The sequence below is a fragment of the Miniopterus schreibersii genome (assembly GCF_964146895.1).
Source record: "Miniopterus schreibersii genome assembly, chromosome: 15".
Classification (NCBI taxonomy): domain Eukaryota; kingdom Metazoa; phylum Chordata; class Mammalia; order Chiroptera; family Miniopteridae; genus Miniopterus; species Miniopterus schreibersii.
The window spans coordinates 6782977-6799776 of NC_138115.1; the positions used below are offsets into that span (position 1 = coordinate 6782977).

The 16800-nt window shown below is 46.7% G+C and overlaps 1 protein-coding gene across 16 annotated transcripts in view; it reads left to right on the forward strand.

Annotated features, from left to right (window-relative positions):
• Window positions 1–953: 953 nt before the first annotated feature.
• The window catches only part of MAGI1 (membrane associated guanylate kinase, WW and PDZ domain containing 1), a 511189-nt gene continuing 495342 nt past the window's right edge, over window positions 954–16800 (forward strand). For 15 of the 16 annotated variants that reach the window (XM_081159072.1, XM_081159081.1, XM_081159083.1 and 12 more), the window contains exon 1: window positions 954–1830. In XM_081159072.1, coding sequence (XP_081015198.1) covers window positions 1530–1830 — 301 coding nt within the window. In that variant the 5' untranslated portion in view covers window positions 954–1529. The remainder of the gene's footprint in view (window positions 1831–16800) is intronic. The other variant, XM_081159075.1, reaches the window with a different exon arrangement.

Here is a 16800-nt window from a genome sequence, read left to right on the forward strand (position 1 = left end):
CAGCGCGGGGGCGCGGGACGGCCGCTCGCCCTCCCTCCACCCCCACCCGGCCCCGGGCTGCGGATTCCGAGAGGCGGCTGCCGCGCCCCCGCCCCCGCGGGCGCCAGGACGCGGGTGCAGATCCCAGACCTGGGGGCGATCCGTATCTCCTGGCCCCGGGGTGCGTCCGAAGGCTTCTGGGCTCAGCTAGGAACTCGAGCCGGGGGCAGATCAGACGCCAGAAGCCTTTGCTGAGGGCGCAGTTAAAAAGCCCCCGGCCTCCGCTCATCATTTGGCTTCCTTCCCTGGTCTCTACTTTCCCGTGTCTTCAAAAGTTGGCCCCAAAGTTTAAGCATGTGTGTGTGGGAGCGCGTGATGCTCACAGGGTCCCAGTTTGGGGGCCCAGAGGACCCCCCATAGCCCCCGCACCTCCCTTTGCCAGAGACGCTGGTTAGACCTGCCCCAGGACGCGAACCAGCCGGGGCAGCGCGGGCGGGGCAGGCGCCCACCTCCGGCTCGGGCGCGCGGCGTTAGGGGGAGCGCGGCGCGGGGTGCGGTGCGGGGGCGCGGCGGGCGGGGGACCCACGGCGTGGTCGGCCGCCGGCCCGCGTGTGTGAGCGCGGGCGCGAGGCTGCGTGAGCCTCCCCCACCCCCACCTGTTTGCGACGGTTTCCGAATCCCAAAGCCAGAGTCACCGCGTTTCAAAAGTTGCAAACCGTTGGAGTGAAGCACGTGCGCGCCCCCGCAGCTCCCGGGGGGTCTGCTGCGTCCCGGGCGCGGAGAGAGAAGGAGGAATAGGAGCGGAGTGCGAAAGGGGGAACGCCTCCTCCCGAGGTCGGTTTTAGGACCCAAAGGGAAGCACATTGGAATCTCGCCCTTTGGGAAGGAGGGGTGGGGCGGGCTGGCCGCCGGCGCCCGCGGGGCGCATGCGCGCGCGTCTGCTCGCCCGGCCGCTGCGCTCGGCGGCGCGGAATAGAATGAACTGTAACAAAACAAGCCGAGCCTTTGTATCTGCTTAAAGGGGCCGCGGGCGCTTCCCTCCGGCCCCGCCGCCCCCGCTCCCGGCCCCCGCTCCGCGACGGCGTCGCCCGGGCTCCCGGCAACTGGCCGCAAGGGCTTCGCTCACCCTCCGGAGCAGCCCGCCCGCGAGGAAAGGAGAGCCGGGCGGGAGGCAGAGAGCAGACTCCGCATTTCCAAGAGGCCAGAAAGAGAGGAAGGAAGGAAAAAAATAACCCGAGCGGCGCAGAGTGGACTCTGGTCCCGGGGAGCACGGCCGGGCGCCGGAACGTGGACCGAGCAGCACCGGAATGCAAACAAAGCTCGCGGGCGCCGGCGCGGGGCTCGCGGGGAAGCCCGGAAAGTTTGTTTCGTGATGGCTTGAGTGCGCGGGAGCGTGCGGGCGCGGGGCTGCGAGCGGCTCTCCCGCGGCGCTGTTCGGCGGGGCGACGGCTCTCCTATGAACCAGCGGGGGCTCGGGGGCTGTGCTGTGGGGGGCACCTGTCTCTCATTTTATTATTTTCATTTGGGGGGGAGGAGGGGGGAGACTCGTCATGTCGAAAGTGATCCAGAAGAAGAACCATTGGACTAGCAGGGTTCACGAATGCACCGTGAAGCGGGGACCCCAGGGTGAGCTGGGGGTGACGGTGCTGGGGGGCGCGGAGAACGGGGAGTTTCCGTACGTCGGAGCGGTGGCGGCGGAGCTCCCCGGCGGCGGCGAGGGCCCGCGGCTGGGCGCAGGCGAGCTGCTCCTGGAGGTGCAGGGGGTCCGGGTGTCCGGCTTGCCCCGCTACGACGTGCTGGGCGTCATCGACAGCTGCAAGGAGGCCGTCACCTTCAAAGCCGTCAGACAAGGTAAGACGGGACGCGCCGCCCCGAGGCTCCCCGTGGAGGGGAGCGGCCTGCGGAGGCCCCCCTCCCCTCCCCCCGGGCACCTCGATTTCCCGCTTTGTCCCCCGAGGGGAGATTGAGGCCGTGCGCCCTGTCGTGGTGAAACACACAAAGTTGTATTGAGATTCGAGGTTGTTTGCCCACCTGCGTTGGGAAGAGGGGGGTCGGATTTGCGCCGGGGAGTGGGGGGCGGGGGGCACTGTTCCCAGGCCTGTTTGCCAACCTGTTCTCTCGGCCGCCGAGTGCAGCGCAGCTTCGCCTGCGCCTGGAGGACATTGGGGACCTGAGGCTGGGGCAAGTGGAGGCTCTCCTGGCTGCTTGGGGGAGCCTTGCGGCGGGCGCTGTGCACCGTTTTTTTGCCACTTGTCAGTGGCCAGACCTGGAGAATGGGTATGAACGAGGAGAGGGTCTATGGTTATTGGACACCCTCCATTAGAAAATCGTTCTTTATCCCGCAACCCTCCAGGTGGGTTGGGGCGCCAGATGTTCCTGAGCCAGCCGCCTGAAGATCCTGCATTCACCCCACGGCTGGATGACGCCTGTGTCTCCACCATGTGGCTCAGCCCCAGGCTTGGGGGGGGGGGGGATGTGGGAGGGAAAGGAGGGGTATTTCTCACTTAGCGCCCACACGAATCAAGCCCCAGCTGATGCTGCCACCACCATCACCACCATCACCATCACCATTCATGATGATAAGGGTGCCACCATTCGTTACTAACTTACTAGGTGCCAGACTCTGTGAAATGCTTCCCTTGCATTATCTTGTCCCGAGTCACAGGAATCCTGAGAGCAGTTCTTACAAACCCCATAATTACAGCTGCGGAAGCTGGGGTGGACACTGGTTAAGTTACTTGCCCAAGGTCACAGAGATACTAGAGCGAGGGTTTGAGCCCTGGCTGCAGAGCCTTAAGCACTGAGGAGGTAGAGGTGGGGAGCTGACCTTTGGGGTGAGGCGGCTGATTCCACCCTGAAGCCTGTAGAGGAGTGATGGCCTCTTTGATGGCTGCTTGTGGTGGGCACTCCCTTGCATCTCAGTTGGTGCACGCAAGGGGTTGTCCCTGTGTCAGTCTAACAGAGCAGGACTCGATTCCCTTGAGGAAATCCCTGGTACTACCAAGTGCCATGACGCAGTTTCTCGTGCTGGAAAAAGTGGCAGAGTTGAGTGTGGTGGAAATTCCTGAGTGCCTGCTGGTCTGGAGGGGCAATAGCTGCAAAGGGTAAAAGGGCCGGCTGGTCCTATTCTGGAAGCTGGCCTGTTGCAGATGAAACAGAGGAGGGGGCCAGGAGGAGTAGACTGGGCCTTTTAGCTTTGGGAGCTGAGGGGCTGACAGTTAGGAAAAGCTTCTTCCATTTATGTCTTCATCTTCTCCTTGGACACCTCCTCCAAGAAGCCCTCCAGCAACCAGCCAGGATGAACAAATCCTTCCTCCTCTGGGGTCCCCTAAGTGTGTACCTTGTACTTTTTTCTTCATGCTAAACTATGAGTTAGATCTCTTGCCTCATTTCCATACAAGGTAGTAAGTTCATTAAAAGGGAAAGTGCTTCATTCATTGCTTATCTCCCCAGGTTTTGCTTGAGGGCCAGTTCCTGGCCTCACTAGAGAATGTGTCCTCATCTGTAAACTGGCTTTCTTGAGGGTATTACATAAGCTAATAAGTGGAAAGCATGCAGAACAGTTCCTGGCACATTGTAAGTGCTCAGTAAAAAATTGTTGTTATATTTAAATTGAGTTTGAGCAGTTATTTATTTCTAAGTCTAGCTTTTAGTGTTAGAAACCTGGGTTATGAGTTTCATGACAGAACTATAGAGGTAAACTCGGTGAAAGCATTTGATGGGAGCAGCTACAAGTCTCAGTTCAGGGGTATTTTGGAGAAAGGGCTGGAGGAAGGCCAGCCAGGGGTACCATATAGTGGGGAACTTCCAGGTGTCCATTGGGATATGTATGGGAGCTTGTTATCCTCATTAAGATGCTGAATGTGGCTGAACCTCTTCTACAAGTTATCAAAGATCCTGGAGGCCTTGTCCCAGGGCTGCCTCATCATGGAACTTAGGAAGGGTTGGTCAGATAATTAAGTGTGTTTGGAAGCAGACACCACTGGGTTGGAAGTAAATGGTAGTGTCTCCAAGTTTTATATTATTTCCCTTTTGATGAAATAATAATACCCAGAACCAATCCGTGTGTAGCACAGGAATGTTCCCAGCAGGTGTGTGTGTAAATCGACTTGTCCTGCTTGTAGTGGGACAGAATAAAGATGTGGATGGGGACACTCGAATGGCCTGTAGGCCACTACAAAATGAAAGCTACTATTCCATGTGATGAAAAATACACGGGCATAGTTAGCTCTTTAACGTCTTCATTACAGAAACATGGCGTTAGAAACATTTCACCTGTCTTCTGTTCCCTCTTTTATATTGAGAAGATTATTTACATTATGACAGATTTGCTTTTATTGTGTCTTCATTACTGTGTTTTAATCATATTAGATAGGCTCGTACTTGTTACATGGTAAAGGAAAATGTTACCTTTGTGTGTCTGCACCCTGAGCTAGCCACTCCCAGGGACATGGGTCACTGTGAGTGCTGTCTGCATGGAAATGTCATGGTCTTCTTGTGGCAGAAAATTCTGCTGTTTCTATTTCATGGCAGGCCTCTGGAAAGATGCACAGACCAAAATAGTCTGTAGCAAATGGTATTATATGAAGCAGGACTGGATTGTGAAGGAATCAAGCTAAATGGATCTACCAGGTTGGAATTGATTCATTTTAAAGGGAGAAGTGCCTAAAAATTTTTACATATATATGCTATATGAATGTTACTACTATTATTTTTTAATATGTTGTTATTTTTTTAATGTTTTTATTGATTTTAGAAAGAGAGGAAGGGAGAGGGGGAGAGAGAGGGAAACATTGATGAGCGAGCGAGAATCATCGATTAGTTGCTTCCTGCACTCCCCTTACTGGGGATCAAGCCTGTAACCTGGGCATGTGTCCTGACCCGGAATCAAACCAGTGACCTCTTGGTGCATGGGATGGTGCTCAACCAAATGAGCCACACCAGCCAGGGCTACGTAAATGTTATTTTATGTATATAATAAAGCACATATATATGTATACTTCATAAGTATATATTTACCTATAGTAAAATACACACTCTTAAGTAAATAGTTTGCTGAGTTTTGACCATTGTATATGGTCATGTTAGCTTCACCCAGATCAAGAAATAGAACCCCAGAAATTTCCCTCATGTCCCCTTCCAGTCAGTTTCCCCCACCCCCTAAAGGCAAAGGCTGTTTGAGTTCTTTCACTGTGAATTACTTTTGTCTATTATTGAAGTTCATACAAATGAAATAATTCAGTATGTATTCTTTGTGTCCGGCTTTTTTCACTCAGCCAGATGTGCTGGAGATTTCATGTCATTGTGTGCATGACTGTTCTTTTTCATTACCGAGTAGTAGTCCGTTGTGTACACATTCCAGGTTGTTTATATTTTTGCTCATCGATGGACATTAGGACTGTTACGCTTTTTTTGGCTATTGAATAATGGCTCAATAAATTAAGCTGCTATAAATGTCCAGTTGCTCACATCTTTGCTAAGCTTTGATCTTGTCTGTGTTTTGAAGTTTAGCCATTCTCGTGTATGTGGAAAAAGGAATAAGTAATTAAGGAAACTTTGCTATAGGTTATAGGTTAAACTTTTTTTTTTTTTGAGAGAGAGGGAAACATCAATTTGCTGTTCTACTTATTTATGCATCCATTGGGTGATTCTTGCATGTGCCCTGACGGGATCAAAACAGCAACCTCAGCATATTGGGACGACGCTTTAACAGACTGAGCTGCCCGTCCTGGGCCAGAGTGTAGCTGGTCTTTATTAAGCACTTGCTTTAGAATGTGCCAGGCCCTTGACGAGGCTAGTGCTTGATGGCCATTTTGTCCTTTATTCCTCATAACTTAGACGTCAGAAACTGAGGTCCAGAGAGTTTGGGTGGCTTTTCCGAGGGTCATACAAGCGGCAGAAGTAAAGCTGGGACTCAGCTGTGTTGGATTCCAAAACCTATACTCCTAATTCCTGGGTGAGTGGGTCTCAAAGTAGGGCCCCAGACCAGTGGCATTAGTATCACCTGGGGACCGGTCAGACATGCACATCCTCAGGCCTCACCCCATCCCTACTGATTCTGAAGCTCATGGGGGTGCAGCCTGCGGGGTGTTTTTAACAAGCGCTCCGGTGATTCTGATGCACCTTCAGTTTTGACTTCCACTGCCCTAGGGTATAGACTGACATTGAGAAAATGACATCAGATGAGGCAGGTTACCTGGGTTCCAGGTCAGCCAGCTAGTGCTGTCATCTCGGGCCAGTCGCACTCTTCGGGCACAAGTTTCTTCATGCCAGAAAGGTGTGGGTGTGCCCCTTCAGGTCTTCTGCACTCAAAATGCAGCAATTCCACAAATAACCTGTACTTCAGAAGTTTAAAATGGTGTGATTGTAGTTTCCCAAACTGGTAATATTATAGGTCATGCTTACATATTTTTGTAGGTGAACTTTGTGGTTTTGCAAATTACCCAGGAACTGAAACAGTCCCTTCACTTTTTTTGAGACAGAATGGAGACAATACATAAGACACAATTTAAAAACCACAACACCACCACCGTAATGAGGGAATTATGACCACATAGAATTGAATATAGTTCTCTGTGCCTTTCTTAGTTTTGTTTTGATATTATGTGTTTATTTTGACCAATTGGAATACATTACAGCAGTTCTATAACAGAATTCTATTTTCATCTTAAAACACAGTGCCTTGCCTTTCTTGGTTTCCCACAAATTCTGCTTCAGAGTCTCTGGGTGTGCTATTGCTTCCCCCAAGAAGGTCACAAGATTGACTCTTCCCCTGGTGTCCCTTCAGAGAGACCTTCATTGAGCTCCTCATCTGGTTCTGTGCTGCTAACCGCCTAACAGCCAGTGCTGGTAAAGGGGAGGCCCTGATTCGTAGCATCACTGGAGATGGAAAGAGCTGCGTGTATCAGTTCTCAGTCAGTGTGAGCACTCCGCTGACCCCGTGGAAGACAGCTCCCTGTGCCCCGCGCCATCCCTCATCCTGTTTGTGTCTTCACAGCCTCGTCACAATTTCATATTATCTTGTTTCTTTATTGTCTGCCTCCCTCCCACCGGAAGGTAAGGTCCATGAAAACAACTAGCTTGACTCACTTGTTCACCCCTCTGTTTCTCAGCACCTGGCAAATCATAGGTGCTCACTAAAATGTGTTGGATGCATGAATAGATTTCCAGTGTGGCTTCTCTTTTTAAATGTCTTTATTGATTTCAGAGAGAGGAAGGGAGAGGGAGAGAGAGAGAGAAACATCAATGATGAGAGAGTCATCGATGGGCCGCCTCCTGCACGCCCCGTACTGGGGATGGAGCCCGCAACCCGGGCCTGTGCCCTGACCGGGAGTCAAACCGCGATCTCCTGGCTCCCCGGTCAATGCTCAGCCTCTGAGCCACGCCGGCCAGGCAGTGGGGCTTCTTAGATAAGTGCAGACGAGACCACCTACACCATATTTCCTCTTTTCTTCCTATTCATCTTTTATTTCTTCTCATTTAGGATCATAATATGTTCCTTTTCTCATCATCAGATCTTCCGTTTAGTTGGTCGCCTGTGTCTAATAATTTAGACTGAGCTATAAATAAATAAATGACCGACAGGCTTGATATATTATATTTAAGTATTTCTGCCTGTTGACTCTACTGGAGCTTATGAAGTGAAAATTCAGATGTTCAGCAGGCAGGATGGTGAAGGTTTTTTCTGTTTTCTGTTGGTATGGGACCTGCCTGTGTTAAGATCCATAAGAATGACCCTTTACCTGTGTTTTCTTATAGTGTTGTCTTTGTGTACAATTTCCCCAACCAACAGCAAATCAGATTTTTGCTATAGAGAGTCTGATTTTTGTCCTTTCTTGCTCTTAAATTGTGTCTTGTGTTTATATATCTTTTTTTTTTTTAACTTAAACTTTCAAAAATCAATCTGTTTTTGTTCTTGGTGCCAAAAGACCACTCTCTGAAGGATATTTTTAGGTTATACTGTGGAACATTCCACAGCTTTTACAAAAAATAACACAAGGACAGGCAACCCAACTCGTGCATTGTTTCCAGTTGCCACCCTTTGCCAATGCCTGTGTTATTTAAAAATAGATTAACTTGACCTTATGATGCAATGCATACAGTTGGCTCACTGCATTTGTTGGCATTCATTCTTCAGCTAGTTTTAGATGGCAGAATTGATGATATCCACCAAGGGGAATTAAGTGGTTTATAAGTGAAAACATTCTGACATCTCTTTACCACAAGGGTTTATATGAAGGATGTTGCTTTATAAACGATGGTTATTTAATGCAAAACACCCGTCTCTGATGTTAGTGGTCTCTTCCTTGAGTTTGTATATATGTGTAACAGGATATACTGATTTTGTATACACTGAAAATAAAGGCTGTCAAATTTGTTAAGGACTGACATTCACATACTAAAAAAGTAGGTTACTGCGTTCCTGTCTGTCTTCATGCAGCTCATATGTTGAGATCCATAACCTTGAAAAATCCCTGGTCAGTACTGGAGCTTTGCTATACTGCATCTCTATGATGGCCGCACCCATGTAGTATTTCTTGTGAATTTGTGTTGGTGTTTCCACAGCGGAGCCCCCATGATGGCAAGGACATGCCTGTCATGTTAACTTCTGCTTTATAGTCAAGGGTCCTGGGGAGGATCCCCTGTGTTCCAGATACCAACTTTTCTGAAGGCATGTAACAAAATTAGAAAATGTAATTTGAACAATGTCTTCTATGATTAAATAATCGTCTCTTTTTATAGCTACGCAATTAAATAATGGAATAACCCATCATTTATAATCATTTTTATAGTCCCTATCTCAGAATGAAAGCCAAAGTCCTTACAGTGACTCACAGGGCCCCATGCTGTGGCCCGTTCTCTGTCTTGCCCATCGCCTGCTGGTCTTCACCTAGACATCTGGAAGGCTGCTTCCTCACGAACCTCAAGTGTCTTCCAAATGCCACCTTCTCAGTGATACCTCTTCCTCTGACCTCATTATTTAAAACCATAACTCCACTGCCACTTGTCATTCCCTGTTCCCCTTCTCTGCTTTATTTTACTGTATAGTATGTAAGTAATTTCAAAATAAGTAAGTTCCTTGTTTTGTTTCTTCTAGAACATAGGCTCTAGTAGGGCAGGGATGTGTTTGATCCTGTTCCCTGCTGCCTCTCCAGCACCGAGAGTAGTGCCTGGTGCAGAGTAATTGTTCAAGTATTTCTTGACATCCACTGTCAAATTTAGAACTAGATTAAATCTCTCTCGAGCTCAGTTGCCTCTAAAAATTCTGGTATTTGAAAGTCTCTTGACAATTTAGGTAATTCGTGATGGATCACGTTAAACTTGCTAAGGGTTTAACATTTGCAGTCTCCAATGGGATAAGTAGCCCTTAGCTGACTGATGTAGGAATGTTCTTGAAGACAATGAGCATTGCTGGCCTGCTTCAGTTGGCCTTCATGTTATGGATTGAGGGCAGCACATGCTGTGTGTCAGGGGACTTTACAAATCCATCCTCAAATGGATTGTGAGAGGTTCTTCCGGGGACTGTCAGCTGCACGTATAGACTTTTTCTGTTACCATCTCCAGTGTCGTGAGAACGAGTTATGTAAGAGAATTACATTCTCACGGCTAAGGTGTCAGCCCCACTGTACTGTCGACGGAGGCATCTGGTGGGCCTTTAATGGGATGCAGTTATGTTTTCCACAATAAGGCTAATCTTTCAGCCCATTATGAGATAAGAAGCGAAGCTCTCTTTATGGACAGTGGCTTGATGGTGCAATTAAAAGGCAGTTATGCCCTGATTATAAGCCATGTTTCAAAGTTATTGCAAGATGCAGTGTTAACAGGACTGCAGTACTGCTTGTAAAATTATCCACAAATGTCAATTTCTCAATGTGTTGTAGATTCACAGGTTTTAGGCTCAGGCTGGCTGGGGTTAGAAGGCAGGCTTTTCCATTTATCAGCTGGGTGACCCAGGGCGAGAGACTTCACCTCTTTGCGCCAGGACGTCTCCCGCTGAAAATAGGGATAGTAATGATACCTACTTCCTAGGGCTGATGGAAGACTAACATGGGATTTAAGTAAACCACATGGCGCAGGGCCCAGCACATGGCGAGTGCTCAGTAAATGTTGGCTTCCGTTATTATTTGAATGTTCCCTGTCTGAACCCACTTGGAAGAGAAGAATCTCTTGAGAGATGGAGATTGTGGTACACAGATCCCTGGAGAGCTTTTCAAGTCTAGAAAACACCCTTGTTTTTCTGCATGATTCAGATGCTGCTTTTTTAAAAGGCTGGAATTAGTTCAGACAAGTAAGAAGGAAACCTTTAGACCACACCAAGCGTAGGTGGACGTCTGAGCTGCCTGAACTTCTCCTACATTGCCTCTGGTCCTGGGGGTCCTGGGCAGCAAGGATGATCCTTGAGAACTTGACACTGAGGTCCTTTGATTTCCAGCACCATACCTGGGCTCCCAGATCAGGAATGGCTGGGGAGACAGTGGAACTTGATGTTATAAGGGTTTGGAGTCATCAGACTGGTTGCGTTTAAGCCCAGGCTCTGCCACTTCCCAGCTGAGCCACCCTGGGCACATTAACTTGTCAGAACCTCAGTTCTTCTAGTTGAAAATGAGAATAATGCTTATTTCATAGGGTGGCTGTGAGGATTAAATGAGAAGAAATATGCAAAACACTTATTCCTTTGTTTGGCACCTAAGTGGTGCTTACTGAAATACCTTCATGGTAGCAGCTGTGATCATTTTCATTTGGGAAATGGAGACTCATCCGTGAGTTCCTCTAAAGCAGTGGTTCGCACTCGGGGAGACTTTTCCCCCCAGGGGACATGTGGCAATGTCTTGAAACACTTTTGGTTGTTAACACTGAGGGTGGGTGGGACGTGCTACTGGAGTGTAGGGAGAGGAGGCCAGGAGTGCTGCTGAGCATGCACAATGCACGGTACAGCCTCGCACCAGAGGACCCTTAGCCCCAAATGGCAATAAGGCTGAGGCTGAGAAACCTGCTCTAAGGTAAAACTTCACGGTTGAGTGGGAATCTGAATTAGGAGTGGTAAATAATCATAACTATTATTTATTGATTTATTTTTAAATTTTTAAATGTTTTAAATAATTTTTTTTTTCAATTACAGTTTACACTGAGTATTATTTTGTATTAGTTTCAGGTGTACAGCATAGTGGTTGGACAGTCATATACTTTACCTGGTATTTCCAGTACCCACCCAGCACCATACATAGTTATAATATTATTGACTATATTTCTTACCCTGTAGCTTACGTCCCCATGACTATTTTGTAATCACCACTCTACTTCTCAATCCCCTTACCTCTTATACCCAGTCGTGCCCCCCCCCCCCCCCCCCCACCGGCCTCCATCAGCCTGTTCTCTGTTGATCGTCTGACATGTCCCTGCCATCAGGTTAGGGTTTCACCTGGGTAGATGTTGTCATCACATTTTAGCCATGAGAAAATTAGCTGGAGAGGTCAGGTAATTTATCCTGGTGCCCAGGCAGCTGACGCACATGAGATTCGAGCTCAGATCCTGGTTCCAGCATTCTTGTCCTTGGCTTTGTCCAGAAAAAGGACCGGGTCCTGGGGCATGCAGTCTAAATCATCATCAGCAGGGCTAGGTGGAGAGGCCAAATGAGCCCCATCCTGGGGTTGACAGGGCTCTTTTATATAACGTGTTTGGAGAAGGAAGATGTAAATTGAATGGAGAGAGTTTACACTGGCTGAGATGCAGAGGGTGTGAGAAGGTGAAGCGGAGAAAGTCCTGGGATAGGTGCACAGTAATGAAAAGGCATTCGATGCTTCTAGATTGGTTGTGGGCAACAGTTGGGAAAGTTCGTGCATAAGCAAGATGTGGCGGCATCTGGTGTTCGGCGGGTCCTTTAGGTAAGAACTGAAATAGCTGCCTGGAAGTTGATTCAGTTTTCGTACACATTCAGGTGTGCGAGCAGTATTTTGTTGGTTTTGGCCTGTGGCTGTAACTGATTCACTCTCCTTGTCCCTTCTTCCCACCCTCTGGTCTGCTGTAATTGAATACATCTCAGAATTTTTCTCTTGTCAGTTTCTACATTAGGAAAGTCTTGAGTCCATGTCCTTTCAGTGTGGGAGTCGGTGTGCATGCCCCTCTTAGAGGCCGTCCCATTGCTGCCGGAGACAGCACGGCATGCCAGGTGGCCGCAGCAAAGACAGTCCTAGAAATACACCGTGGACGCCCAAGGCGTTTCTCTGCCAGGGCACCGGGCGAGCTGCTGCGTATTCTCAAGCAGGTCTGCTCGTTTCCCTCTTCTGTTTTCTCTGATCTCCCCACAACTCTGCCGCTCCTTCCTCTCTGTGCTCTCTTTTTGCCCCTCGAGCATCATGGTTTCAAGAGTCACAAGAGTCTTGTAATTATAGATTTGCCACTCTTCTGTCCTGGATTATGTGTTTCTTTTTCTTTTTTAAATTGATTTATTTCAGAGAGAGAGGAAGGGAGAGAGAGGAACATCAGTGGGAGAGAAGCAACATTGATGAGCTGCCTCCTGCATGCCCCGTACTAGGGATCCAGCCCGCAACCAGGAATTGAACCAGTGTCATGTTGGTGCATAGGTTGATGTGCAACCGCTGAGCCATCCCGGCTGAGCTGGATTGTGTGTTTCTTGAATTCTTGAAGCCAGCATCCTGTTTTCGAGCTTTTGTAATCTCTTCCCACTGTAGGTGCTCAATGAGTATTTTGTCACATTGAATTCTTTTAAGGGTAACGAGTAGGCATAACTTTTACATAAATAAAAAAAATATTGCCTAAGATCTTGCTAGCTAGGAAATCCATGGCTTATTTTTAAGGCATATTAAATATACTTAGCCATATGTCTAACTTTTCTGTGATGATTTAACATGGTTGTCTGCCAGTTGTTGTAGCATTTTGAACTGTAGAGAAAATATTGAATTAATTGTGTTGAAGGTCGCAGAGGGCCTTTATTCTGACCAGATGTGTTCAGTGCTTGAACCTATTGCTTATGTAATGTGGCCATGGAAGGCATCACTTTGGCTTGATTTAAATAGAGCGGGTTTTTACCACCTGGATTCTTGGCCAGGCGTTGGAATTCACATCTGATAGGGAAAGCCTGTTCATTTCCTCCTCCAACTATCATCAGCCTGCTGAAGTCTGTGAGGCTTGGTTAAAAATTCAAAGCTCAAGATCAAGTTGTTAAAAAATAACTTTCTTTTTTTTTTGGAGCATGTGGGTTTATTTTTATTTATTGAAAAGCATAGGCACCTAGATTTTGGTTTCTAATGTTTTTAGAACCCAAATAGTATTGTGACCTTGTATGGCTGTCAATTACTATCTGTAGTTGGTCTGTGCTTCTACAGCTTATATTGATTCTGGTGAAATTTAATTTTGTCCCTCATTTAAACAATGTGTGCAGTATAGAAAGATGTGAATATAAAAGAAAAATGTATCCACATTGCTCATCCACTGCAGAGAAAAACATGTGTTATCACTCTGTTTATATATATACCTCTCTCCCTCTTTTTCTCTCTCTCTCTTTATATATATATATCACACACACACACAAACATATATATGTTTTTTATAGACTTCTTAGGGTCTTACGAAAATTGGATCATACAATACATGCTTTGTGCCTAACAATATATCATGGACATTTTTTTCTTCACTACCTATACATCTACTTTACCATTACAATTTTTGCTTGTATTATAATATATTAAACCACTATAATATATTTAATAAAGTATAATATATTAAAGGATGAACATTTAGTCTGTTTTCTCTATTTTCCACACACGTTGATGCATATTCTTACACATATATTCTAGTGACCTTCAGATATTTTCTTCAAATAGGTGTCTAGAATTCTTGGCCCACATGAGTTTTATCTTTTTAAGACTTAACATCTACCATTATGGTGCTCTTCAGAGAGTCTTGTATTTCTTCACTTATCTCAGTTATAACAGACACTACCTAGCAATGGACTTATTTATTTATAATAGTCATCACAAACTCAAGTACTGTATAGATGTTTGAAAAGACATTAGGGAGCGGTGGGGACCAGGGTAAATTGGAAGGTCATGTCTTATTCAAAGGGAGCAGTTGACACAGCTTCAGTTTATTGCTCTCATGTGTGAACATTGGCCCAGTGTTGCCAGATTTTTCAAGTTTTCAAGAGAATCCAGAAGCTTGAATTTGTTAAAAAAAAAAACAACCCACGAACTTTGCCAATTTAAAAATGTTGGTTCAGAATTATTTCAAAAGCATGGATGAACCAAGCAAAACACATCTGGGCGCCATATTTGGTCGTCAGGCGACAAGCTTGCAACCTCTTATATTTGTCTCTCACTTGACGTCTCTCACACTTCACCTCTTTAATTGCAGTGATCACATTTCTTACTCTTACCTGTATTCTCAGGGTCCAGGAGAGTGACCAACTTGCAGCGAGGGTCCGTAAATATGTGGTGAAGTGACTAATAAGTTCCAGAAGTGGTCTAGTTTGTCACTCTAGTCCATGTAAGTTTACTTGGGGCCCACCTGGTGACAGACAGCTCCTCCATTCTAATTGTGGGGATCTGAGGAGAGGGTCTATTTTGACAGCTGATCATAATTCTTGGAATATTTTGTCTCATAGTTTTGGTCTGCTGACTCTTCGAACTGGGTGCAAAAAGCACTTTGATGATGCCATTTATATGAATATGTACGGGAAATATTATACATATATTCTCTGCTTTTAAGTGATTTTACTGTGAAATGTGTGGCCTTATAAATAAAAGGATGACTAAATTTTATGTAAATCTTTTAGGGAGGTTTGGTTTTAAATATAGCTGGAAAGTTCCTAAGAACATTACTTGTTTGGACATTCTACCGATAAATAAGGACCCCAATCTTTATTCCAAGAGTGGGTGCTTTCAGAACATGATTAACATCTAAAACCAGTGGGCATCTTTTTTTCAGGGACAGCATTATATGGCAGCTTTGTTTTCTGAAAACCAATGCAGCCCTTCTCCCTTCCTGCTCGTGTCGTGGATTGTTCTGCATGGTTCATGTCGGGCGGGGTCTGCAGCAGCGGGATGGGGAAGTGGACTCAGGTAATTCGGAGTAGAAGTTAAGTCAGCGCAGTTTTCTATCAAGGAGCCAGGCAAGGAAGGGCCTCTATAAAATGAAGACTGTGCAGTTGGCAGCAAAAGCCCAACATGGAGTTCACATTTTGTTAAGTTTGGACTGTGTTTCTGTCCGTAAGAATATTCCAACAGGCTGTCTAGGAACTCAAAGTTTAGATAAGATATTCTGTATGTAATTTAGGATTTTGGATGTGAGATAAAACTCAGGACAGTTTTCAAGTCTTGACAACTGTATGCCCTGATCCACATCTGGGGCATACACAGGTCCCCTAAGTTGGCATGAACTTTGGCTTCTGTTTCTGTGAGATGCTTCAGGATAGGACACAGCAGGAAAGGCTTATATTCCATGGTGCTTCAGTACGGGCGATCCCTGATAAAATTCCCCAGCTTTGGTCTTCGGCAAGGAGGAGAGTCCAGCCACAGTGAGTCGTGCCGCGGTGCAGAGCCACGGCTGAGCACCTCTGCGGTGTATGTAAAATTCTTTAGAAAGCATAGAGTGTTCTCTCAGCATTGACATATTGTACATATCTCATTATTTAGAAGAGAGAAGTCAGAGAGGGGGTGCCCAGCAAGGAAAAAACCCATGTAGCTGTTGCCTATTTTTGTCTCTGGATCTGTGGGAAAATACTGCCATAAGTTAGAAAGGGCCTGGCTTTTGTAAGCAGCGTGAATCTGTTTCTGAGGTTCATTTTAGCTAAAAATGGAAGCTCAGGCAATTCTATGTGAAGTAATTATCTCAGAGGACAATGGCTGCGAGAAGAGGCATCAATGGGAGTATGAGAGCTGGTTACTGCCGAAGTCTCTTGGTGGAGGAGCCTATCTGGTTTAATAAAACGTGGCGAGTCGCCACGCTGCCTGAGTTCCTGAGAGGAAGAGATGTTCTGAAAAGGCTGCGGGATCTTTGCGGCCCTTTGCACCTGTCACCAGGCGCTTACACTCACCTGATGGCTGCTGGCAGATTGCAGGCAGAGCTGCTGGAGAAAATGATCGGCTTTGGAAATAGGGGCTCCCAAATTAAGTTTGCATGAAAGGAAAGTGCATCAGGATTACCTGGGAGAGTTTTCCAGCTGTGGGCGTCTGGGGGTGACTTCATTAGCGGTGCTGACTCACGTCTCCCTGCCCAGTGCAGCCTGATGCCCCAACGCCAAAGAATGGTCCACAAACAGCCGCTGACTCAGAATCCTCCAGGGTGTTCATTAAATATGGGGATCATGGTTGATTGTGAAAAGTCCTAAAATACTGGCCTTTTCCATTTCAGTTACCTAATAAATGATGGTAGCAGACCCCACTCTGTATTTGAATGAACACTGATTGGGGGAGGGAGTAAAGGACAGAAAGACTAATTGAGTGATTTGATTGGCTGGTTCCAGGGGGGCAGACATTGCGTGTGCATATGTGGAGGTGGAAGGTCAGTTAGAACATTCTGCTATAATGGAAATGTTCTTCATCTACTCTGTCCAATATTTTATCCACTGTCTACATGTGGAGATTGTGTACTTTTACTGTGGCTAGTGTGGCCACATTTCATTAGCCATACTATGAAAAGGAAAATTTCTCTTTATATTTAATTAATATGAATTTAACTCTAAGTAGCCACCTGTGGCTGGCTAGTGTCTACCAGATTGAACAGCATGGAGATAATGCCATTACAAGTGATAAGGACAGGCTAGAGTGATACTTTGAGTTGATCTGTACCTTGGGGTTGCATAAG